Raw genomic sequence first — 27,249 nt, forward strand, 5'->3', positions numbered from 1 at the left:
TTCTGAGAGAAGCGTGTGATTGTGTGAAAGTACAAAAGGTTTTCAAACGGGCCTCTGCCTCCATAAACTACTGAGGGCTTTTGCAGTCATGTGGGACCAGCAGGGCTGACAGGACAGTGCAGAGTAATGCTGATTGCCTTTCTCTACCTCTGTTAGGTAGCAGCGCTGATAAGCCAAGAATCACAAGCCCCTACAAATCACACACAGCCCGCGATCTGATGGCTAAAAGTGTTCCGTCAAAAGAATGATATACGACTATTTCTGTGCAGTGGGATAGCTTAGATATGATTTGACAGTAATTACCATTCAGATAACCAATTACTATAAAGGAGATCCGCGAATTCCTCTGGCGCCTCTTCAAAATGGTTATTCCCAGCGGTACATTCAGAATTATAACCGGCACCATATGATGACCTCTGGTTTCATTTCATAACCTCACCCAAGTTCCAAGAGACAGCTGTGAATTTCTCGTTAGCTGGATAAGTGTGGGCTCAGTCTGATATGACATGTGATTATGTCGCCTGCCTCCCAGACCTCTAAAGCCCACACTTCAGTTAGCATCACACAGCCCTTACAGCCATGCCAACACAGAGCTAGAGAGAGAGGGATGGAGAGAGAGTGGGAGAAAGGAGGGGAGAGAGTGAGAGAACGAGGGAAGATGAGACAAGCCAGGCAGCAGTTTGTCAGGACCTGGAGCCCCAGTCACCGCACTGACAGTTAGAGGATGAAGGTTCTTAGCTGTAACTGTCACGAGTGATGTATGGGCTGATATCTGTCCCAGTTGCTAAGGGTTAGATCAGGACTTTGCCTCTGGAGCAGAACTCTATGACACAGCTCCCCACAGACTGGTCTTGACCTCCCCCGAGACGCACTTCTCAAATATCAGTGTCGGACAAGAGTGTAAACATTTCGAGCTTTCCCCCGGTCTGGCAAGTGTGCTAACTGCAAACTGCATCCACGTCTGTAACCACAGTTTGGAGCAGCTTAAGTTGGAGAAGTTTTCTGCTTTGCAGCGCCTCCATTTGGTGTGTGAGAAAATCTGCACTGCTGTACACCTGTCTGGCCAGAACATTTAAAGATCTGAGGCAAAAAAAAAAAAAAAGGCAAAAAAAAAAAAAAAAAAAGGCAAAAAAAAAAAATGCGGACCAGATGTGACAGGGAAAATCTTAGCCAGCGACAGTTAGACTATTGGCAGCAACATATGCAACACGTTTCATCATGAGCCAGAGCAGCCATTATTTCAGATGGGCAAACAAACACTTGACATTGGTTTGACTTAAGCATCTGTACAGCAGAATGCAGCATTACTGCAATGGCAAGACTGTGCAGAAGAAACTGTGGAGCCACTGGAATATTATGCTAAATTATTAAACGTGTATGCAGTTCACAGGCCTGAATATAAATTATTTACCATAAAACCTGGGAAGCTGAAGGTGGGAGGAATTGAAGTTGTCTGCCGTATGCTCCTGCAGTTCACCTCCTGCACATTAAGGCTATTTGAACGGATGCATGTCATAAAAAAAAACAATGCTATCTTTTTCATAATGTCTTTGATCATGGCACTAACTGCATGTTGAATGTAGAAATGTCAGCTTTTTGTTTATCCCATGCTTAGTTTACTAGGCCAACTCTGCTGTTTTAGTATTCTGCTCATTTGCTGCTGTTGTAGTCAAACTTTAGGGCAGAGGCAGCAAGCCTTTGGGAAATGCAGTGTTGTTTTAATGAGCCCTGCATCACGATAGTTCCCAGTAATACTTAGAAGTAACCCTGCTATATGCTCTCTTACATATCGTCAGTCAGTTGGAATGCATCACTAACCACTGTTTTCTCTTTGCAGATTGGGTACTGGAACGAGTACGCACGATTTGTAAATATTATGGACCCGCAGGTCTCCAACGACTCCTCAGTGGAAAACCGAACGATTGTGGTCACTACTATTATGGTACACTTTCCATGCAGTTTTAAATGTTTCACGTATTCTGCCACTCAAGGTCATGGTGTTGATTCCAATGAGTGATACATTCTGTCCTGGGCGGGTAGAACCACATCTTTTTTGTGTTGCTTTCCATCCACTCACTACATGTTGAAACAGTCGGTCCGAAATGAGGGAGTGTTTCAACTGTATCCGTGTGGGTGTCAAAGCATTTTGATTTTCCATACTTCAGTGGCCTGTCGTAGCAGTGACATCACAATGATGGTATAAATGATAATGGTTGACTCCATCAATTACAAAAAGCATACAAACACATACGTAAGTAGACCTGTCTGTCCTCATCAAGTAAATGTTCAATGACACTTGGGATAGACTGGCCGAAGAATGACTAGAGGACGATACTGCAATAGTTTCTCAAGCTGGGCAAAACAAAATAAACGGTATTGGAGGAGGGATAAGTAGGTGTGGGATTTTTCCTGGTTATTGCCTCTCCAATCTATTTTGTATTGCTCCTACATGTGTTCTGTGTTGAAGTATAACTTCCAGTCAATGATTTAGGAGGGAATTTTCTGGGCATTTTCCCAGACCAAAGTATGATAAACAAACAAAATACTTAGATTTATTTATTTTCAACTGTATTTACTCAACTAAATGTTTCAAGCTGATTGCATCGCTTCCATTGCAAATGTATTCACTGACTGTATAATGGCATTATGATTACCTGATCCAGTACCTCATTCTCCGGAGACAAACATTTTAAAATGATAAAGCAAAATGCGATAAGGATCTCTTGCATTTATGCACAGTTAGATTTCATTTGTATTCAAAAGCTCAATAGCGAGAAGAAACATTTAACATCTTGGGATGAGAAATACAGTGAGGAGGTAAACATGTGTTAACTGGAGGGAAACACTCAAAGGATCCAAGGTGAGGGGATACATTCAGCACAGAACAAACAAACCATTGCTCTCCTACTTGCACTCTAATTGTGTGTGGCTGTAATGACAATGCCTGCTCTCCTGAGCGGTCCTATTGTTTGATAATGATGATGTGCTCAGTAAGAGAAAAGACGAGCTGCACCAGCTTTTTGAAAAGGAGAGGAAAACTAGCACGCTCCTGCTCTCCTGAAGTAATTATTTTATTTATGGAGTACATTTTTTTCTTTTTGCATTTTTCTGGATAGCAAATAACAGCTCCTTTTTTTCTTTTTTTTTTGATTTATTTTTGTTTTGTTTTGTTTTTTTTGGAATGAAACGGCCTTTAATTGCGCATTGGTGCAATGTGCTTGAATATGTTGAGATACTATGGGCACTCTCTGATCCCTCTCCTGTCACTGGCATTTACTTATGAAACCCATCCCCATTACCATCCCCACCCACCTCTGAGCTGACCCACACCTTGCCCACCAATGACTCCCAACCCAGCCGTATTCAAATCTTATTCTGGCCTCTTGTCTTCTCCTACAAATTCAAAAAAAACTTTGTTCTCCCTTTCCTTACCCCTTTTAGTATGCCACAGAGGTTGCTCCCTTGGGCTCAAAAATGGGTTGGGTGCATTGGGCTTGGTGTCTGCTGGCTGCCACAGCTTGATGAAAGCAGTGCGACCACATGATCACGCTGCTGTTATCAGTGTATATTTGTGCATTTGCGGGGCATCATCTGTGTATGCATGACTGCATGGATGTGGTTACCGCAGCTTATAATATTTGGAATATCTCTGTATGAGTGAGTGTGTGTGTGTGCGTGCGTGTGTGTGCACGGGCATGGGAGTGAATAAACCAGTGTGTGTTTGAATCAACAGGAAGCTCCTTATGTGATGTACAAGAAAAATTATATGCATCTGGATGGGAATGACAGATATGAAGGCTACTGCGTCGATTTAGCATCTGAGATTGCCAAACATGTTGGAATTAAGTACAAACTGTCTATAGTAATGGATGGGAAGTACGGAGCCCGAGACCCCGAGACCAAGACGTGGAACGGGATGGTGGGTGAACTGGTCTATGGGGTGAGTACTGGGAGCCTTGATTTCGCTGATTACATGACAGTTTGCAAGGAACTTCAACATGAGAGGAGATCTCATTTTTCTGTCTTAAGGTTATCACCAACCCGTTGTGAACTCATCAGCTCTTGCACAGTTCAAAGTCTAATGCTGTCTCAGGAAGCTCAGCTGTGAGTGAATTTGTCAAACGCAGCCTCAAGCATTGGGGGAGTTGGTGATCATCTTGAGACGGAGAAAATGAAATCATTTCTCAGTGCTGTTCATTGCAATTAATCCTCCTTGCTTAGCCTAGAAAGCTCCCTCTCTCTCTCTCTCTCTCTCTCTCTTACAGTCGAAAACAGAGGTAGGTACATGAAAACAATGAGTCCATATGGCAAACACACTGTAATCACTTTGATGAATGAAAGATTGTACGCCTTTGAAGTGATTGTGTAATTATGTTCAATGTTTGATGTGTATGATGAATATGCCACATTGTAAATTCACAGCTGAGAAAATCTGCTTTAGCATCAACAGCTAAATGGTGGTTTGCGGTTTCAGGCAACAAGATCCATATGTGTTGTGCTCTATAAAGGTTGAACCTCTCACATTAGGGAAGGGTCATGCCGTGTTTTACATCTGACAGAGTGCTCAAGCTCTCGCAGCACCTCAAGTATTCCAAAATTACCCCCACCGCCCCACTACACTTTCTCCCCTTTCTCCAAGGCCACAATAGTTGAACAGGGGCCAAATACAAAATGCATGAGGGTTAGGCTTCCTCATCTGTTCAATTTCCCAACTATCAGCCTGAGAGATTGCTTGGTTTGATGTGCTATCGCCACCAAATTATCTTTCAAATGGGAAAAGTCCACTCCCTGCAGATGGAAAGTGAAAAAAATATCCCAATCATGTCGCTGTCAAGTCTTTCCAGGCCTGTAATTTTACAGCAGGTGGGCCGGGACTAATAGATTTGTACATTTTGACCTTTTGACCAGTAAATTAATTTGATTTTAGTTGTCTTTTAAAGGTTAGGCCCAAGGCTGCTCTTTATTGCTCCGTTTCCCTCAGCATTGATTGAGTGCTGCTTACGCCTGCACGAGGATTAAATGGTTATAGCCCTTCACAATGTGGTGCTGACAGGCTAAAGAAAACAGTTGTGTTTATTGGGTCTATTTGTGTTGCTCCTAGTTTGACCTTGTAAGAAACATTTTCTGCCTCATGCTGCTTCAACCCAATGTTTTCTCAATTTCGACATGGAAAGACAACAGAGCACAATACAAAGAATTGTCCTTCACAGAGTGGCTCCTTTGAAGGGGAGCAGTTATTTAATTAATCACATACACACTAGCTGCAGTAACACTGTCTAACATGATTAATTATTTTCTTCTGCTTTTACAAAGAAACCCATTGTGATTTCTAAAAAGGCAGCACCACCTCCATGGATGTGTTTTGATAACACAATGTGATTGAAGCAGCAGAGCAAAGGAGGGAGATAAAGAGAAACAGCTTGGAAAATTAAAAAAATAAAGCTAATGCCAGAATAAGCTGTGTTTGGGAAATCCAGCCTACTGAATGGCATGTGGCTCGCTAAATTTCTCTGGATACGGCAGCCTCTTTACTGTACAATCTGCAGCTTAGATTATAGCCACATACTGTCAAAGGTTATATACTTGTTATGAAGACATCAGACAGCTCGCCCACTACTTTCTTTTAATCTGTAAGGTTAATGTAAGACATTAAAAAGAAACAGCAAGAGTCTCGGAGCAATACGTACTATAGAATCGCTTATTTTAAGAAATAAATAAATGAAAACATTTCCCCTTCTCTTTGGGTCCTGACTAAGGAAGCATTTGGTCAAACATGACTCAAACGCCCATCTGCCACAGTGGATTTTTTCCAAGCTGTCTCTCTTTTAAAGTCTTGCATAAATGAAAGTTGAAGCTCTCAGATGTATTATAGCAAACAGCCGAGGTCATAACACTTTGCAAATGCCGTGTGTGTATGCGTTTTTTCTTTCAGCCTGTCTTCGAGTGTCACAGCTGGCGGCTCATTTCTTATGATCATGAGTAAAATATGTGTTAACAGTATTGTTTTATTCTCTCTTTCTCTCCAGCTCCAGACACTCACACATACATTTAAAATGACCTGTTTCTTTATGCAGGTCATGACTAACGCTTGCTGTGCATGTCCCTGTTTCCAGAGAGCAGATATAGCTGTTGCGCCTCTCACCATTACTCTGGTTCGAGAGGAGGTGATAGACTTTTCCAAGCCCTTTATGAGCTTGGGCATCTCCATTATGATAAAGAAGCCACAAAAGTCCAAGCCTGGCGTTTTCTCCTTCCTGGACCCACTGGCCTATGAGATCTGGATGTGTATAGTGTTTGCCTATATTGGGGTGAGCGTGGTCCTGTTCCTGGTCAGTCGGTTCAGTCCTTATGAGTGGAACCTCGACGAACAGGATGAGACTAAAGACCCCCAGACACCGCCCGATCCTCCCAATGACTTTGGCATCTTCAATTCCCTCTGGTTCTCACTGGGCGCCTTCATGCAGCAGGGCTGTGACATTTCCCCCAGGTGGGTCAGCTCCAATAGGCACCAGAAGTGGACAGATAGAGTCAAGAAAAATAGACGACGTGAAATTTTTTAAGTGCAAGTGATGAGATACGTGCTTAACAAGCAGAAAGAGTCACTCAAGCGTCTTCATTTCCTGTCTTGTTCCTGTAGGTGTTCATTATTTGAGGCTAAACTCATTTCACATTTATTGCCACTATTATAAGTGTAATTGAGTTTGTCAGTTTGTATGCTGAAATTACCAGCACCAAAATGGTTTCATCAATACTTTCTTGAGGCTATGAAGTGAACTTTGACCCTAATTGTTTCACAGCCAATTAAAGACTTGGATTAGAGTACACTTTAAAACAACGTGTACTACTTACTTCGGGAAATGCGCTTGTTTTAGAGTGCTGACACAGTGCCAGGTTGATTTACAAGGAAATTCTGATGACGATGTAATTAGGTACATTAAGCCCAACTGGTAGATCTTAGCAGGTTGATAGGCACCACATGCCACTGTGTAATTACATTCTGTTTTTCCTGTCAACAACCTCCCCACTCGCAGGTCTCTCTCAGGCCGCATCGTCGGTGGTGTGTGGTGGTTCTTCACCCTCATCATCATCTCCTCCTACACAGCCAACCTGGCTGCCTTCTTGACAGTGGAGAGGATGGTCTCTCCTATAGAAAGTGCCGAAGATCTGGCCAAGCAGACAGAGATAGCATACGGCACTCTGGACTCAGGCTCCACAAAGGAGTTTTTTAGGGTGAGTAGTATCAGGAAACTGTTTGGTTTCACACACTCAGCATCTTACTAATCAGTTTGCCCTCACCACAAATAGCAAATGCAAAAGGCCTAAATATTTTGCACCCAAGCTTGTTGCATCATCAAAAACTACTTTGTGTGATGTCCTTGATAAACGCCTCTTTGTAGCTTTTCCATTTCGGACCTTTAGTGCAGCACTTCTGACCCGCACAAGATTGCTCCAAATGAGGCATGTTGACAGAGAAGCAGCTCTTGAACCCTTATGACACCGACGTGAAATTTATGCGGCAGTACTGCAGCGTGCAACCTTGAGGCACCGGGGCCGTCAGCAGAAAGTGTGATAACAACGTGGAGAACTCAGAGGTGATAAAAACAGGAGGCTAATCAAAGCACCCACATCAGGCTCAAACTCAGAAGGGTCAGCTCATGAAATATAATTAGCTAGCTGGCCATGGCAGCCAAATTGGACCTGATGAAGAAGAGCCCTGTAGGTCAAACAGAGCGGTCTGAAAGACGGTTCAGATGAAATAAGCAATATGTCCATCGGCATGAGGGACTAGCCAGGCAATTAAGTCATAAATTAACTAAAATCTGAGGCGAAAGTATATTAGTCTCCGAGAGGAAACCACATGCTCACGCTTTTCCATACATGTACATATCTTTTCACAGATGTCTTAGCTCGCGGCGAGGCTGCACCGGTAGTCCAATCCTTTGCATTTGCAGAGCAATAAGTTGAAAAAAAAATTAATGAAACAGCACTCTGACTGTGATGACGAAAAGGCAATATGACAGTCTTTTATCTTACGCTCCCTCATTACTCATCAGCAGGAGAGAAACAATTCATATGTTTCACAGCTGCAGCCTGTTGGCAGAAAGAGCAATTCATTTGTATTACCCCTGGGTGGAATTGCTCAGAACAACAAAATGCAAAATCAAAGACATGTTTTTTTTTTTTTTCTTCCAGACAAAGCATGGACAAGATAGCAGAGTATATTTTTAGGCTGTACACTCTGGCACAGCTGGTTGTTAAATGCTGTAGAAGATAATATAGATCCTGAGAAACATGGCATATATGACAGCAGCACTTTATTCTCCATACAGCACCTCAATACAAAGCCTGTCATCCATTTTTCCTTTAATCCGAGATGCTGTTTAGGTGTATATACAGTACACGTCTTTGTGTCTCAGACTTGATGGATGCCAATTACAGATTGGATTTTCAGCCTGACAATGGAGCCACTACAGCAGGTCTGCAGGTAAAACAATCCAAGAGGTGGTGAAGCAGTCACCATTTTACTCTATCCTCTGTAATGAGTGTCCTAGTTATATCCCCCAAGTCTTCAAATAGGAAATGACATGTGTGGACCGCTATTCTAAGAAACTTTTAATTAAAGTTGTAGAGGGCTGACAAGGAAACAAAAAAAACACGCTGATTAATCTGAGTTAAAGTTCTGTTTCCGATCTGTTTTTCAGGAAATACATTCAGGTTTAATTAGAGCCACACGGCATCAGCCAGCTGGAAATTTTAAATCAAGTTCTATGTTACCAACACGACATATGTCATCATCTCTGCCACCCCCAGCCTTTAATTTTTGATGATTTCACCTGGTTCATTTTACAACGCCGCCTGACAAGTAGAGCAAACTCACTAATGTTGTGTATTTGTAAAATACTTATTTTTCTGCTTCCTTCCTAAGATACAGTAATGTGAATTTGCCTCAAAATAATGAGCTCCCTCTCATTTCGGTGGTTTTCACGCCTTCAAATCAGATCACTTATCTCTTTGTTTACTTCGCTTTTAAAATCCTCCAAAGCTGTTTCTTTAGCTCCTGAAAAATTGTCAGTTTGCACATACGGCTCATTACCTGACAGAGGCAGTGTTCGCATCATGTGTGTCTTCATTTGTTGGTGGTGGGACTGCAGAGAATCTGCAGAGGAATTTTCAAACAGTGAGGTGTTAGAGTAGATCCCCCTCAAAAGACACAATTCTGCTGCTCACAACCAACTAGGACAGCTGGCCTGGGAGCCCGTTGACGTGCCCAGTGGAAGCATGAATGGCTCTAGGCGCTTGGCATTGCAGTTCTACCAGCACTTGGCTCTTCTTCCCCAGACTATCCTGCTTGTTTGGGCACCCTCTTCTATTCTGTCTCCAGCTTGTCTGTTGCTTTACCCTGAGACAATGCGGGATAGCTTCAAGCTTTGTGTTGCTCTTCCTCAACATAGCAGCTGTCATGTGCCGCTGCACCACTGTGATTTGTTTCATCATCTTAATTTCTGTCACGGATCTTTTCATGCAGTCAGTTGTATATTTGTGTTTTGGATGATTAGAAAATGATGAGTTGCACCAGTGAGGGCCATGTTTATCCTCTTGATGAGGTTTTATTCCATCAAAAGGCTTGGCTCGCTTACATTTTTGAGATATACATTGAGGAAGAAGCTGGATTGTAATAATGGTTGAGATGATAAAATGGGCTGATGTGGCTGTTTAATTACGTATGAAGACTGGGGTGAGACCATCAAAGACAACCACACTGCTGTCCCATCATGCACCTCATTTAACAGCGTAACAGTGAAAGAATGATAATTGCGCACAGAAATGAGACCACAGCATTGTTTTCTGTTCTCCTCAAAAGATTATACATTACCCAAAGCCTCAACAGCAAACATTATGCATCTTACTGATCTGCAGGTGTGGTGGAGATGGGTACAACAGCTTGAGTGCAGTCAGCAATGCATTTTACTAAGCATGAAAATCAATTTCACGTCTCAGCTATTGTGGTGCAGACACTATAGCTTCTTCATGGTCCAACACAATGTTTAATAAGTGGCTTTTTTATGCAGAGCAGACCTGCATTAGGGCAGGGTTGCATGACGAGGAGCAGGCAAGGAGATTTGTACAAGAAATCCTTAGGTTACCCTGCAATCATATGCAGCACAATGCAACACAATTCCCCGAGCTCTTGTCACCATGTGGTTCAGTACAGTGCTGAGTGAAGGGGCGGCTCCCTATAAAGATTAGAGCCTGTTTGCATAAAAGAGAAAGCTGACAAAAGTGATGATAGACTAGTGTGAGATAGGCGTAACCTCAGAGGGAATGAGCTGTCCTCAGAGGGCCTCGTCGAACTTTAGATGCGCAGCAACAGCAGGCGTGAGAGGAGCTATTGGAGTCCTGCAACAAGCATCAAAGAAGAGCGATTGGTATTCAAGGCCTAGCATGTGGTACTTCAATGACAAAGTACACCCCCAGAGCTTCAACTTTCATTTCTGAATACTTGAGATACAGGTAGTCTTGGCATACAGGATATTGGGGGGGGGAAAGTAGTGATGTCCGCAAACAAAATGGAAGGGAAGTTAAGTAGAAGGAAATGTAGTGGTGGGTGTTTGGGGATGGCATTTTAGATACACAAGCAGTGAAGCGTATGTGGGAGAGGCCGTAATGAAAGCAGCCTGTGACGCAAAAAAAAAAGAAAAAAGAAAAGAATAAAAAACAGGCTGCAGTTTGCAGGGCAGTGGACAGAGGTCTGGAAATGCTGCATAACTCAGAATCAATACAGATTAAGTGGTTGTTTAGAATGGAGAGGGCAATTTCTTTGACTTTGGACTTTAATTACTTGTCCCTTCCCAGACATTTTAATGACATTGTTGGAGACTTCTGGGACAACAAAATCTCCTACTTCTAGCTTCTCTAATGTTTTTTGAATGAAAATACAGAAAAGCAAGTCATTATTGTCTTCCTTTCTTCCTGTCGGTTTTCCTTTAGTCCATTTCAGTGCATCACAGAAGGAGCTGAAGGCTTTAATTCTTCTGGCCAATGAGCATTGCATCTCCTACAGGGTAGCCTGTAGGTATCTTTAGTGTAAGGGAGTAGCACTTGTATCCTCTAAAGCAACAGTAGGCAAATAGTGGCTTCTGGGCCAACTCTGGCCCTCCAGGAAAATTATTTGAGTTGAAAATGACTTGTTTGCCTTCAAACTCAGGCTCATGCAAACCTCAATAAACATAATCATAACACAAATAGGTCAGAGTATAAAACAATGTGACATAAGATTTCTTTTTTTGTTTTTGTTTGTGCTTTTATTTATCTGTATCTGTAATGTTTATTGTTTGCGAGTAAACTAACATGTAAATCTCTACTTTTAAAGAGCAACACAGAATAGACGTTAGCATATGAGTTGAATTTATTAGCACTTAAGAATTAGTGGTCAGGCACTCAGGAGTAATTGTAGTGAAACATTCATCAAGTAACTATAAAACTGAACTCTAATTATCATGAAAATGTTCTTCCGTATCTGCTGGATGTGTAATTGCGCGACTCTTGGCTAACAAATTCTAACTTGTAATTGTTTACAGCTCGTTTCTGCTGCCCCCAAGTGGCCAAAAATCGATTGCATGCCTGCGTCCATACAACTATTTCCAACCCCTATTTAAAAAAAATGCTAGACATAACTGGCTGATCTAATGAACTGATGACCCTCGTCTAAGGAAACCTTCATTTGGACATGCATGCATTAGAGTAACTGAGTGATGCGTGAGTTCATAGGTCCATGTGATCTGGACGTGGTGATTCGAAGACTTCTCCACAGAAGAAGAGTAACAAGCACCAGCAGTTCTTCTCCCTCTGACCTTGCCTTGCTGAAGGCATGTCCTGTTCTCTTTCTTCATCGCGTTAGGCTGGAATACCAGACCTCTGTTTGTCTCTTATGACTATTACAAGACGGCAGGAAACTCAATGCTGCAGACAGATTCGCAGGAGGAACACCTACACAGATGATGTAACTGTGTCGCTTAGGTAGGAGGGCTGGCTGAAATCGACTATTTAGGTACTTCATTATAAATAGGGCACCATTATGATTGCTTCAGTATAATTTGAAGATATTTAAAGAGGGAGGATTATATCTTTTGCAAGTTACCCAACATCGACTGGTGTTTCTTTCTGCTTTATACAATAGCTATCAAATGTAGTCACTCCTTTTTAATTGTGTGGTAGCTCATTTAGAATAGAGCTGTGTGTTCTGACAGGGCCATTATATAGTGTGAAGGAGAGCCACATGTATAAAGCTGTATTTTATGGCAGTATATAATTGCTCAACAAATTGTCTGTTCATTGATGATGGACTTTTTCAGTCATTATTGCCTAATTGAATTTTAAATGACCACCACAGACCAGAATGTGAATCATTACATATTGAAGGAGACGAGAGTAGACCATAATGCTTGTATGCATTATGGTGCGTTCGTGTGTGTGTGTGTGTCTTTGTTTCTTTAAGTATGCATATTGTGCCAGCAGTCAATAATCAAATATTTCTCTCTCCCTGCTTGGCTTTCACTGTATGTTGTTTCTCTCTCTCTCTCTCTCTCTATCAAAATCTGCCTTTTGCGTCTCACTGGTGACTTTAGTTGCAGCGCAATCGGCCTATTTAGGTTTTGGTTGCACTTCGTCTCAGCCCTGATATTGATGAATTGACTTCATAAAGCACTGAGGCAGCACACTCTGTCGTCAGTAATCAATGCCCAGATCCATTCTTTTCTCTTCATTTGAGGAGGCGTCTGGAGCTTTCCCACTGCTGAGCAGATGAGCCTCTGGTCTTCGGGGAAATTGTCCTCCAAAACTCATGTCCTTTTCCGTGATGTCTGACACATGCAAAGTGAACACATTTAACAAGACTGTCAACAAAAACATCACATCTAACTCTGACTGCCCTCATCCATTGTGTTTGCATTATAAAAGAATGGCCATCGCCCCAACTTCAAGGCTTTTTCATCTCGGCGGAGAACATTCATCATGCAGACTTTTTAATTTGTTATGTTGCTGTCTCTTCTCATCCTCACCCTTGGCCTGATGCTCTGTGACAGATGCCTACAAACAAATTGTATATGATTACATAAAGCCAGTAAAGCACTTTCGTTAGGTCAAGGTTAATGTTTCTGTTTATTAATAGAAGTGCATTAGAGATATGCTCCTGTTAAGGGGGCTTTTAGTGATCCAGTTCAGGACAGTGATGAGTCTGTGTACTGATGAGTAAGTTTGTATTTACAAATCCACAGAGTTCAGTATCCACGAGCAGTTAAAGTGTATCTTCACCTTTAAATGATACAACTTTACAATACATGATCTTCACTTTGTTTTAGCTGATCGCTGATGAAGGTTGGCATCATCAAGCTGCTTGTTCTGACCAACAAACAGTTCAAAAAATCAAAGAGAGCCATGTGTTTTGTAAATTATGCCTGGGTTGATAGGGTTATCCTTTTGAGCGACATGCCCATTTAGCTTCGAGCAACACTGTGTGTCATAGAGCTGCTTTTGTGGCTCAAGACTCTTAAATTAAGTTACTTAAACAATTATCTGACATCAATAAGCTTTGCTGATTATTCTTCTGTCGATCAACTAATTAATTCATTCCGTCATGTCTCATTTTACTATTGCCAAACCGACGACTTGTGACTTTGTGAGATAAAAAGAAAAAAAAAACACTGCAACACAGATGTTGCTATATCAACAGCTTGTCCATATTCCATTCACAGTGGGGTGACAGTAGATCTGTGGATTCATCCAGTTTTTTGAAAATCATCCAATCCCTTCGTCTTTCTCTGGCCTTTGCTAAAAGAAAGTTTTATTTTGTTGTTTTTTTTATGTGGCTTCCTGTCTGCAGCACACACACTGCCATTCTGGAACTGGCTCATCACTGCTTGGACCAGGATCTGTTCAAAGTGTGAAATGCCTATGCCAAAATAAATCCAGCGGCATTGAATAATTTAATTGATGCTTATTATAGATACCTCTCAACTCCCACAGATTTTACAGGCTCGCTAAGCTTGACCCCAGGCGCTGGAAAAATGCTCGTCTGTGTCACTTTGTGATGGGTTGCCTTGTGTCTATGTAGCCTGCTTTTTTTCTTATGCGCATTACCTCTGAGTCACAGTAGAGATGTTACATTAAGGACAGTGTTGTTGAAATGTATGACTGTAATAACTTCTACAAGTTAAAATTAGGCCTATAGACCAAGTCTCAAGTTCACTTGGTCGAAAACCTTTTCAGGTTTCCATGATTACCTGCAATTTGCTTTTGCGAAAGTTTAATTATTGAAGATATTTTTCATAACCAAGGTTTCCCAGAAATTGCAGTATTTCTACTAAAACCCAGTTTGCATGACATTTATGTACTGTACAGGTGATGTGTGAGCCTCATTCACACTCAGTGGATTTGAGCCTCAAGCTGCAACATAATATTCATAGAGTACATGCATGCTGATGAATAGAAATGGATTTTGTAAATTCTTGTACTTCATGATCTTGTAAAAGTCCACCAGCTATATTTTCTGGAAGTATTTAACGATATCACACTCCAACTTTCTGCGATGTCTATAAATACTTCATCATGCCAGTTTAAACGAAGCGATCATTAAGCACAAAAAATCCTACAAAATCCATTACATGTGTATGAAATTCGGGATTTCTAAACTACTACTTCTCTCCTTTTCTTCTCTGCACAGCGATCCAAAATAGCAGTGTATGAGAAGATGTGGTCATACATGAAATCCGCTGAACCCTCAGTGTTTGTTAAGACCACACCCGATGGCGTAGCCCGGGTACGAAAGTCAAAGGGCAAGTTCGCCTTTCTCCTCGAGTCCACCATGAACGAGTACATCGAGCAGCGGAAGCCATGTGACACCATGAAAGTAGGCGGGAACCTCGACTCGAAAGGATACGGTGTGGCGACGCCCAAAGGCTCAGCATTAAGGTGGGTGGAATAATATAACAATATTCTCCATGTTGTTATAGTATTCCACCTACCCTGATGTCCCCCTGTTGTCATTGTCTTCTCTTCCTTTTCTTTTTTTTATATGGACACAGAGGTAATGGTGGTATGTCTTTAAATGCACAAGTTGAAACACTGATAGTCAATGTTTTTTTTATAGTATTTCTATATATATGTGATAAGAGATGCTAATTTCTAAAGGAATCAAATCCAGACAATAAGGCGTTTCATATTTATGTCTCTCTTACTGTTGCTTTTCTCTCTCCTTCAATCTCTCCTTCTGTCCCGTGTGCTGTCCTACCTGACTGTTGTGTTGTCACTTTTAATTTAACAGTTCAATGGTTTTTCAATTTAGCCTTTAAAAGCTGCGCTGTCACTTGTGACGAATGTTAATTGCATGATGTTTGTTGTTGTTACTTTTCTTCTCAATGACAAGTGTCCCCATCCCGCACACTTCAGTTTCTAAACTACGTAACCCTTCATGCCACCTTTTCCAAGATTTAACACTGTCTTTACCTTATATGAGCCTTTCTTATCTCTCCATATTCTTTAAATTCTTAAACAATTTGTCCTTTCCTAGACTATTCTGATTAACAGATAGTATTCTGTGCATAAGCCCCTGCTTTGACAGTGGTAGTCTCACTACCATTACCTATCGTTATGATGCTAGCATAATTATTACTTTGCATTAGATTTCTCACGGACCTGTGCATTTTCTTACAAGTTATGTTTTATCGTTTCAAGAAATGCTGTTAACCTGGCAGTTTTAAAACTGAATGAGCAAGGCCTCTTGGACAAATTGAAAAACAAATGGTGAATGAGCAAGGCCTCTTGGACAAATTGAAAAACAAATGGTGGTACGACAAGGGAGAGTGCGGCAGCGGGGGAGGTGACTCCAAGGTCAGCCTCGATGTCACCACAATCGGGTACCATAGTGCAGAGTAATCGGCAAGGCTGTTGCAACAACCCAACCGTAACCAAACCAAATGTCCGCCCCAACCAACCTGCTGCTGCCCCACGGCAGATTACCAAATTAACTGCTAGTCTGACCAGACACTTTAACAGCTCAGATTGAACTAAGGAGCCATTGCTTAGCTGACAGAAAAGTAATTGTTTTGATTATTGAGGCTGTAATGTTCATAGACGTAGGAAATGAGAGTTAAGATTGGAGTTTTCTCTCCGTATGGCAAACTTTGAAGTAACTGGAAATCATCCAATAAAAGGCAGACTATTAGGTGAATGTGGCTGCTCTGCAGTTGTGAAAGGTTGGGCTTTATTTATTCACCCTTACACATGTGCAGGGCAGATCACCTAGTGTCAGATATTAGGACTTTGTCTAGGAAGCTTGAAGTATCAAAAGCAGTAGATGAAGTCAAACGCATGTAATTCAAGAGGAAGCCTTTACGTTTGCTAGTGATAGAGTATTCTAGATAGAAAAGGCAGTAAACCTGCAGCCGTCCCTGCTGAAGGTGAAGTTTGCTAATCCTGCAAAATACATGGCTTTGCAGTACTTCATCGCACAGCTGCTCCACATCTGTGACACCGGCCCAGAACCCATGAGCTTTTAAAGCCTACATGATAAATTCTACTTAAAAAAACCTCAAAATCGCTGCTCAGCTGAGGCCGACAGGAAAGCAAGGGGAACAGCGGCGTCTTGAGGGGACTAAGCATTGCAGGCAAACGTGAGAATTCTAATTAAACAAAAGACTCTTGATTACTTTTTAATGAGTCATCTGATAAACTATCTGTGGTCTGATTCCGCTACATGCGGTTGCTATTCCAAACTCATTAATAATCTAGCTGTGACCCTTTTGACCATCAGATCTATCCCTCTTCTTCTGTGGTTACATGACGAATGATTTTTCCATTATGGAAGCTAATGGCATAACGTGTGAAACCCCGCTCAACCGTGACAACTTAGTGTAATGTTATGTAGATTGTGCCTCATGAAGCATTGTGCTGGAGTATCTATAAGACAGTTGCATTATAATATTCTCAATGCAGGTCAGTGTAATGACAAATGATGCCGTCAGCACACATGTGATGATATGGTAAGGTAATTGGCTAGATCGCAGACAAGTTGTAAGGTCCCAAGGACTGCAGATTGTGTCATTACACTCCTAACGTCATTTGTCATATATTGGCCGAGACCACAGTGACAGTTAGGCTGCAGGCATCACCACAAGAGGTTGCATGAGGCATAGATGAAATAATGTCATACTAAATGCTTGTGGTTCATTCCTGAAAAGGATTTTGTGTCACCTTTTGTCAATGTTACTATGTTCTGTAGTCACTAAGACTGCCTGTGCTCATACAAAGGAGCCATTTGACGCTGTCATCGATCTTTTATCACGCACAGGTATGTACCGTCTGTCTGTTTCCTGGCTTGTTTTGGCTCCCCAGGACTCAGTGGAAAAGGTCCGATTAGCTGGAATAAAGCGACCCGGAGCGCTGTGCTCCAAACAATGGCCCTGTCCCGCTCGCCGCTCCACTGTTCCAACAGATATCAGGAGATGCACATAATCATGAACACAGCTGCATGCACACCCACTCACACACAGTTAACAGAGCTCTTTCCTGCCCGCAGGCACAACACAGCGCAGCCTTGATTGAGTTTCAGACATAGAGCATGTTACAGGGTAATTGCATTGTTAATCAATGTCTCTCCGAGCCAAGACAATGCTCTGGTCTTCACAGTCCGTTTCTCCAGATTGGCTATGAGGGATATACAGTGGTGTAATCTTCTCTCAGTGCATTATGCATCGCATGGATCCCCTTTGGGGACATTGTTCCCAGGGAGTAGTTACTCATTTATCGATGTGCTATTTCTCTCTTTCAAACATAGAGATTGACCCGAAACACAAATGTTATATTACGATGACAAAGCGCGATCTTTATCCAGCTACACAAGTGTTTGTTTTTACCTGAACTAAGTTAGTCTTACGTAATATTGTGATCACTTACATTCACATGCAGCATTTTGACCTCACTGCAATACCGACTCCTTACTTAAGTAAAAATATGGACGTGTTAGCAGCAACATTTATTTAAGCATTTAAGTATCTGTGAAATGATGCAGTAAAATGGTCCCCTGTTAGAGATTTACTGTTATATATGATGTTTCTGGATTAATATTGCTGCTGCATTAACGTGTCTGTTGCATTTTACTGCTGTAGATGTTTAAGGTTGAACTCATTTGAACTACTTTATACACTTTTTGATAGTTTAATCTACAGCAATGCATCATGGTCTATAAGATTAGCACTTGTTTGTGGCTGTTCTGTGAGTACTAGCTTTTGGAAAAAGTCAACTTTTCATAAGAAAAACAGCCGTCTGCAGCGTTGTGATGATGCATTTCTTTCCCCCCAGCTAATCCAAGAGGATTTTAAATTGTTTATTTAGATTAAGCAGTGGGTGAATTTTCTCAACCCATATAGGAACACATAATCCTTCAGTTTATACTGACATTGAAGTCTAGGGATGTTTTTTTTACTGAACAGGAAGGGTATAAAAAGTATTTAAGAAACGTTTAATCTGAAAAGTGACCAGTAACTAAAGCTGTCCAGACAAATGTAGGGGAGTATTTAGTACAAATTTGAGATGAGATGTAATAGAGGAGAAGTGTAAAGTTGTATAAAATGGAAAATACTCAAGTAAAGTACAAGTTCCTCTTCATTTTTACTGCAGTAATTGCAGCACTGATGGCAGGAAACAGCTGTGTCAGACATTAGATTATGCAGCTACAAGAATGTATGAAAGGATTTATTGCACTGATACTTTTGAGTATAGTCCTGCAGCTCTGTGCAGTTTGGTCGGGACACACTTCATCTGACACTAATCTGGTGTAATTGGGAGATAAGGTTTTCTCAGCGATATGTCAGGATAGAGCACGCTAGAATTAATTAAGCTTTCACTTTTGGGCACAGTTGCTTGGATATGAAATTGGTTGTAATACCTCCACTATCGATTGTTGTCATGCTGGTGACAGTGGTATTAGTAGCATTAGCCATCACAGGATTAAGATGATGTAGTTGAAATGAATAGGTAGACACTTTTCTGTTTGTTAAGACAAAGCTCCTCGTTGGACTAAACTTGTTAAATGCTGGTCAGAAAAGCCCCTGAGATTTATCACCTGCCCCCCAAATCAACGTACCCCGATGCTTTCTAATACTCACAGACTTGCGGATTGTACTTTCAGTACCTGCTTGTCGCCTTGGTAACAGCGTCTGCCGATTACTCAAAGCGATATGGGTAGGTCCTGGCTTTAGACTAGGGGTTATAAAGGTAATAGGTAGAATGCCTGCTCTCTGTGATGTTGACATAGCCAGGAGCCCTGCTTTATCGCTTTGTAAAGTATGTAGTAGTTTAAAAGTTGAATAACATAAAATAACATAATATAATGTTATTTATGTTATTTCCCACGTGAAGAACTCCTGTAAACCTTGCAGTATTGAAACTCAGTGAACAAGGCATCTTAGACAAGCTGAAAAACAAATGGTGGTACGATAAGGGTGAATGTGGAACCAAGGACTCTGGAAGTAAGGTCAGTCGCTGCAGGTCTTTTGTACTGATTCCAAATTGCATTTTGACGTACTGTTCATATGCAAGACAAGACTACTAGTATACATTTTGTTTATTTGCTACACATACTTTTTTCTTTTTTTTTAGTATTATCAGTTTTTCTGCCACAAACTGTAACACGGTTTCCAATGTGGCTTTAACACGAGGCACTGCTTCCCCAAATTCATTTTTTTCTTCTTCTTCTTTTTTTTTTTTTTTAAATGCCATAGAAAAGAGACACTTTTTGATACAATTTAAACTGTAGAAGATCTCTTTTTTTGTGAAAACTGTAATGATAATACTGCGGGGAAATTGCTAAAGTGCCTTTCAGATACACTATTTCAATTGAATCACAGCAGTTAACAGTTGTTGATAAATGCTATTTTTGCTCATTTTCACTCTTGACATTCATGATACTTTAACCATTATGCTGCTGTTCCTATTTACCAAACTGTTAATGAAAATTTGATTTATTTTGTGTTGTTACTAGTTTGCATCGAGATGTGTCTATTAGATTCTTTGGCCTCCTGTGGTGTGATGAACAAGCAAAGCCTCTTATTGTGATGAGTTACTCAAATTCAACTTCTCTAAGCGGCAAGGGCGCTGTAGGGTGCCTTCTAAATCTTGTGGCTGCTCGGGAGTTGAGGTTAGAGGCTCTGTTTGCACATTACAAGAAGTTGAGGAATGTAATAAACTCACTATTTAACCCTTTGAGATACAGTCAAAGTGTCAGATTACTGGTTAGGGCCTGCTAGTTAGCTTTATGATACCTCCATGCTCATAGGGTTAAACTGCAAATAGTAAAACTCTAATGAACAAATTTTTAATGAATATGTTTGGTAGGTAAGCAGCAGCAAAATGGTTTGATCTTTAGTGTTTTTTTATTGGAGCTATCATTCATCTATTTGACTGTACTGTATGACAATGTTGCCATGAGAGTTATACGTACATGTCGCTAAGAAGATTGAAAAAAGACAGGGATTTTCAGAGCTATCGACCTATGCGATACTGACCAGCTTCCTAACATGGTCAAGAGCAGAAGCCATTTTACAAACATGTAGTGTAGGGAAGGGAAAGCTCTACATTCACCAGCAGATAGAGTATTACGAGCTGGCTTCTTTCTCCTTAGTGGAGAATGGTTTGACTATGGCAGTCTAAAGTTCCTTACAACTTTATGACAGCCATAGGAAAATCAGTTCAGTTAAAAAATTCTAGCCTTAGCACCTCATTACATCTTCAATTTTTTGGTTGCTTGTAGCAGTTAGTCCATAATCTGCCACATGTAGTGCCAGTAAGATAGAGTATGATGATTTACTAAAGCAGTTTTAAGTCAAGGCAATGTGAGGCTCAGTTTGAAAGATGCAGGCTGTATTTTCTTCTGCTGCCATTGCTCCACTGCAAAACTCTTAACTACGTTATTCACTTTCCCTCAGGACAAGACAAGTGCTCTCAGCCTAAGCAATGTGGCTGGCGTCTTCTATATTCTGGTTGGAGGGCTGGGGCTGGCCATGATGGTGGCACTGATAGAGTTCTGTTATAAATCACGGCAAGAAACCAAACGGCTGAAATTGGCCAAGAATGCCCAGAATTTTAAGCCGGCTCCCCCGACCAACACCCAGAACTTTGCCACATACAGAGAAGGCTACAACGTATACGGAACCGAGAGTGTTAAGATCTAGAGGTACGTCGCCTTTCTTTGCTGTCCACGCACTCCCAGAGCACTGTGGGAAATGAATGATTTAGCTTCCTGTCATATCAGTTAGAGTAAATAATTTATTTGTATGTGTTACTGTGTCTAGCTGCTGCTTGTAAAATTGTTTATGGTTGTCATGTTGGCCACAACAGAACACACACACACGCTGAAATACAAAACTCTGAGATGGTGTTTGTGCCTTGTTACGTAGTGCTGCATGGATAGTGCCTCACACAAGACTGTTACTAGTTACTGATTTTGTGCAGTATCATGCTTTATGTGAGTTATTTGCATTGCAAATGTTATTATAATGTTAATATTTGATTGTAATTTGATCTTTAAAGGGTCACTTCTCCAAAACTACAAAGGACAAAATGTCATTTATCACTTACATCTAATGCTACAAGTAGATGTTTTAATTAATTACTTGCATAGCTTTAAGATTCCAGCCCTTATCTCAATACAATAGAAGTGAATGGATTTTAATTGTAATTGGTATGGCGATCACAGCATGAGTATTGACAGATTTTCCCACTTGGGGGCAGTGGAACAACCTGTAAACACAATATTTACATATTATCACCTTATAAATTTGATATGTTAACAAGCTGCTGTCTGTTTACGCTTTGTTGTCATTTTTATAGCCATCTGATGAATGCAATCCAATGTTTACTGTGTTTCGGTGTCAATCAACCTCTGAAGGAAATATCTGCCTCTCTTGCTGCACAGTGCACAGCCATCATCATCATCCGTCTTAGTTTTATCTGTCATCTCGTGCTGTGCAGGTAGTTTGTAGACGTTTAATAAAAATATCTAAAACATATCCCCAAAATATCTCTGTACAGCAGTTCCACAGCATTGAACTAAACAAATTGGAACACACCCTGTTAAGTATACACTACTGAATAAATTTATAGCTTTGTAGTTGGACTGTTGGGTATATATATGGTTTGGATTGTTTGCACGTGTGTTCTGTTGCATCTCATTAAGCACAATGTGCGACACGTCTGTTTACTGAAGTACAGCTGTAAAACAGAGCAACGTGATTTAAAGTCCCTGAAAACATATTTATTTAATCACCTTCTTACGTTGAGTGTTGGAATCTTACATGAAAACACCGTGTAGTATTTTTTGGCAAAGTAGAAAAGTTTGGATTATTAGCTTGAAAGACTTCTTCCATTTGTTTTTTTGTCTGCGCCCATCTCACTCATCTTGAAATGGGCAGAGGTTGGTTGGAAAAGACATCTAAAGGATGAACCCTCTGAACTTTCTATTAAATTTTTGCTTATTTAGTCACAAATATTCGGTTTATTTGGAAGAACCGTATTATTCGAAACCAAGTTTTCAGGGACTTTGATTCATTTCAAACTTTTAATTCACAGTCGCATACTTTCATCCAACATGAGTCACATGCAGATGCAAATTTTTCCTGACAATCATATAAACCTCGACTCTTCTCATGTCTTCTCATGTTGACACAGGTTTAGGAAACATTTCCACTGTCCCTTACAACTGTGACTAAACATCTATGAAAGGACGGGATCATGAGGATTGAGCTCCAAGCCAAATCCTCTCGGGTGGACACGGCACGATAATCTGCAATGATGACACGACTGGACTGGTCATGGGAAGAGCCGATGTGGTTTCCTCCTCACAGTGCCTTATGGAACATTGAGTCCAATCAATGCAACTCATTCATAATGATATTGCTTTTTGCTTGAAACTCATACAAAACAGAAGAATGGTGCAGAGATTAAAATATACATATATATGCATATATATATATATGTATATATGTGTGTATATATGACATGTTACAATGAATGAGAGAACTAAAGCCATCATTTGCAACCCTAAGCACATTTTGAAGTGCCAGAAAGAGGACGAATCTTATATGACAAGTGTCTAATTGGTTTCTTGTAATCAATATGATCAGATTACTCTTCATCCTTCTGCTGCCAGATTTTCACTGGTTATATGTCTTCAAATCATTTTATTAGATCTATTCAGTGCACTGTAAGACACTGGTTATTAGACAAAAGCTTTTATACTGCTGTAAGTCACTTATAGTGACCTTGTACATGTTTTAAAAGACAGATTGATCTTACTGGAGCGAAATGCCATTTAGCCCAAAAAAAAAAACAATTGAGTGTGTTGTTTGTACTCTAAACTCTGGTGCTGCTGCCACTGTCTTTTGAACGTTTGATGGGACTCATGAAGATGAGATAATGATCTGGTTTGGCTTTTACGCACCGCAGAACCAGGTCATAATTCGCACTTCCAATACTGCCAAGAGTGTGTTTTGTAAGACAAAAGAGTGTGTAAAGCAAAGTATTCATGCTTGAGTTAAAAAAAAAAAAAGAAGAAGCAAAATCTGTTTGTGATTTACAGTTTGTAAAATATCAAAGGAGCACTGACTTGCTAAGGTTTGTCACTCCAAACAGTCTTTCCCTGAAGTCTAGAGTCTTCTGTACATGAAAGTAAAACCAAACGAAAAGGGTAATTCAATTGTAGATTAACTGCAATCCAATTAAAGGATAACAGTAATGGCTTTTAAATTGTAGTATTTTGGATTACCTTACCGTTTTCTTTAACAATTGCACATTTTACAATGAGCTGTGGTTTGCTTTTGATTTGATTTCCTTTAATGAGCATTACAGTGTTTGGTGACTTCACTTAGTAAATTAAAAATATATGAATACAAAGGAAAATAGATTTATACAAGGTTATACCAGGGAGAGTCCTGAAGCTTAGCACATTTCCATATTGCTGTAATAATTTCTTTTCTTTCAAAAAGACTGTGATTCCATAGGATTTAGGAAGATAATTATCTAATCACCTGAAACTATGGGCAGATAGTTTTATATATATATAAATATATAAAAAACAATAAAATGATAATGTGAAAAAAAATAACGAATGAGCTGTGAAAGATCTGTACATTTAGATAAATGAGAATATTTATATTACGCGATGAAAGATCAGCCTTTTTCCCCTTTTTGTTCTGTTTTTTTGTTTGTTTTTTTTCTAAGAAACTGCATGTGAAATCAGTGATGCTTGATGAGCTCTGTTACTCAAAAACTGACCTTAGGTTGACGTTACAAATCCAGCCCTGGTTATTCTTTTGTAAATCGGTTTCAACCTCCTTTTTTTCTTTTTTGTACACCTCACCTTCTGCAAAAAAAAACAAACAAATAAAATAAAATGGAAAAAAAAAATAAAACAGAACAGAAATGTCCAGGCGTACAGTAGTAGTGGGTACAAAAGAGCAAGAGATGCATGCATAATTTGCTGAACCTCATTAGAGAGGCGCTGTACAGAGAATTTTAATACATTTTTGTAAATAAAATGTACAGAAATTGTCCTGTGTCTGTGTCATTTCAGTCTAACATTTAGTAAAACACTGGATGCAGCATGCTTTAACTCTGTTATGGTGCTGTTGGAGTGTCAGTAGCCTGAGAAGCCCCCTGCAGACAAATACACAAAGAGAGGAGTTTTTCCTGTAATGGTCCAATATTGAGCCGTTAGTCAGTGGAAGTGTGTGTGCAGGTTTTGGATCAATAGTAGGCACCATCTGCCTCACTCTCTCTCTCCCTCAGCTTGCATCCCCTGATTGAGGGTTCCATTGACAGCTTCATCGGCCATGTGATCTTTCTCTCTCTCTGTGTTGCTTTATAAAATGCTTTGTGACATAGTCAATAATGTATCATTATAACCACCAACTGCTTACAAAACATCCTGCACACTGACGCTGTGTCGCATATAATTCCAGCACAAGTTTGAAGATTTTAAAACTATATTTTAGGGAGGACATTTTCATCCGGATTTACTTGAGTAAATACAGCAAAGGGACAGTTAATCATTTAAACCCTGCTTATTCCCGCCGTGTAAATTCTCGAATATACAGTAAATCATCACAATAGATTGACGGTCTGTGTCATTTCACTGGTCTCTGGGTCAGCATTGTGTGGTAAAAAATGAATGTCTGCTTCCAGAGATCCAGCCTGGCTGCCACAGCTCAAATAACAAATTCAACAAACATGGCAAAAGACCAGTGAGTTTCTTTTTTTTTTTCTTTTTTTTTCCTTCATTTTTGGATGCAGATACTATGATTCAGGATTATTGACTGCACCAGTTCTGTGGAACAGACTCAGGCTGTACGAAATGCTACTGTACGATCCAAACAACCCATTTCTGACAAAGCATGAAAGGATATTGCTTTTTTTTTGTTCTTCCTTTGCTTCACTGCTTCTCCTTTTGTGTTTTCTCCCCTCCCTTGTTATGCCTGGACTGCTTTCAAACAGGAACAAGACAACGTGGGGGAGTGGTGCGCGAGGATGGCGCTGCACTGCAGTACATGAGGCTCATGAGACTATTCTCTGGAATTAGTTTACTCACCTATCAAAGGGGGGCGACACAGTGGTGGTGTTTCTTCTGCAGAGAGAGAAAGAGAGAGAGAGTAGGAGAAAAACAACAGGCAAACAAGCAATTAAGATGAGGCCTTTCATTCAGAAAGTAACACAAGGAGAAGAACTGTTAATCTAGTCACAGGAGCAGGAGAGCACACTTCCTTCCACCAGAGGACAACTAATCATCCCCAACTGTGTCGTTGCACACCTCTCGCATGTGTCGAACTCTCGTGCTCGCTGTCTCTTCGGGCCTGTGGCTGTGAAAGTTAATCTGATCTAACATGGGCTCTGTCACTAAAGGGGGAAGATGGTTGTGCGTGCATGAGGGAAGAAGAGGAAGAGTGTGTTGCGTGAGAATGAAAGACAGAAAACTCAAATGACAGAGGGAGAGTGTGTCATGGGGAGGATACTTTGATTACAGCCACAGGAGGAGGAAAAAAAAAAAAAAAGGAAAAGCTTTCTGGTTCACTAGCTCTTTCTCTTTGCAGCGTACTGCAGTCTTTCACCCTATCTCTCTCTCCGAGGACACAATGAATAAATCAGTTTCCAACTCAGTTGTTCCATTTCCCTGTTTTCCCCACTTAACTCTTCGGCTATCTTCGAGTGCCCCTGAAGAGACCTGCGCTTGACATTCAAGTTCAGTTGACCTTGATCAGCTCCTCAAACATGTACCCTGTAATGTAAAAAAGAACAGTCATAAAAAGATGATTTTATTTTATATAAGCAGTCTTTCACATTTATAGCCATTTAATCTGTTTGCCATATCCTTTGTTTTCTTTTTTGTTCTTTGGCGTTTTTTAAATTCTGTTTTTCTGTTCATTCCACTCTTTAAAGCACATTTTAATGACTGCAGAGACAATAGAGATGTAGAGAGATGACACACAGGGTTCATATGTGGTGCTTTAGGGCATGACTGAAACAATGAGATATGAAGAGAAAACAAATATTAGCACACAAACACCATTAAGATTCTGCTCTGAATACATGAACCGTGGCCCAGAACTCATTCTTTAACATCATAACTGTGATATAAAAGAGGTACATTTGCCATTTTTTTTTGTAGGCATGTCTCCCATTTATGCAAAAACCCACTTCTCCAGACGGTGAGTAATGCTAGTGTGGCTCACAGACAGCATGCAGATAGCGAAGAGGAGATCCTGTTACTGTTTGACTAAACCTGAACGGGCAAGACTCATGATTCGACTTTGAACACAGTGTGATTGCTGGCAATAGATGTGCCAGTTTCAGCATCTGCAGAGACAGCTGTCCTCGGGGGAGTTTTCTGGGCCACAGATACAAGGTCTAGAGTTAATAGAGAATGAATGCTGCAATATATATAAAACACATACAGACGACTGCAGACCTGACACCAAAAGCACCTCAAAGCGAGAGGTCGGATGGCAGGGGTCGCTCAAGCTGACAGACAGCCGTACGCAAGTAGCAGTTCGGAACATAAAAAAGGCATCATGGCCAACAAATCCTGCTTCCTGCCGCTACATGTTGATGAAATTTAAACCTTGGCACAGTTGAACATTACTTGTGATTGAACAGTATTGTTCTGGGGATGGACTTCCTCATGGCCTCATCCGTCTTGCCACAAAG

General features: G+C 40.6%; 1 protein-coding gene across 3 annotated transcripts in view; it reads left to right on the top strand.

Annotated features, from left to right (window-relative positions):
* Window positions 1-26,100, top strand: part of gria3b (glutamate receptor, ionotropic, AMPA 3b) — an 80,781-nt gene extending 54,681 nt beyond the window's left edge. Inside the window, exons 9-17 of one of the 3 annotated variants that reach the window (XM_027282562.1) lie at window positions 1,838-1,942; window positions 3,734-3,940; window positions 6,114-6,487; window positions 7,032-7,230; window positions 14,720-14,967; window positions 15,730-15,770; window positions 15,812-15,885; window positions 20,979-21,226; window positions 22,720-24,600. In XM_027282562.1, coding sequence (XP_027138363.1) covers window positions 1,838-1,942; window positions 3,734-3,940; window positions 6,114-6,487; window positions 7,032-7,230; window positions 14,720-14,967; window positions 15,730-15,770; window positions 15,812-15,885; window positions 20,979-21,224 — 1,494 coding nt within the window. In that variant the 3' untranslated portion in view covers window positions 21,225-21,226; window positions 22,720-24,600. Of the gene's footprint in view, window positions 1-1,837; window positions 1,943-3,733; window positions 3,941-6,113; window positions 6,488-7,031; window positions 7,231-14,719; window positions 14,968-15,729; window positions 15,771-15,811; window positions 15,886-19,413; window positions 19,529-20,978; window positions 21,227-22,719; window positions 24,601-25,542 lie in introns of those variants that run through there. The other 2 variants (XM_010736194.3, XM_019268480.2) reach the window with 2 other exon arrangements.
* Window positions 26,101-27,249: the final 1,149 nt, after the last annotated feature.

This window comes from Larimichthys crocea, chromosome I (genome assembly GCF_000972845.2).
Source record: "Larimichthys crocea isolate SSNF chromosome I, L_crocea_2.0, whole genome shotgun sequence".
Taxonomy (NCBI): domain Eukaryota; kingdom Metazoa; phylum Chordata; class Actinopteri; family Sciaenidae; genus Larimichthys; species Larimichthys crocea.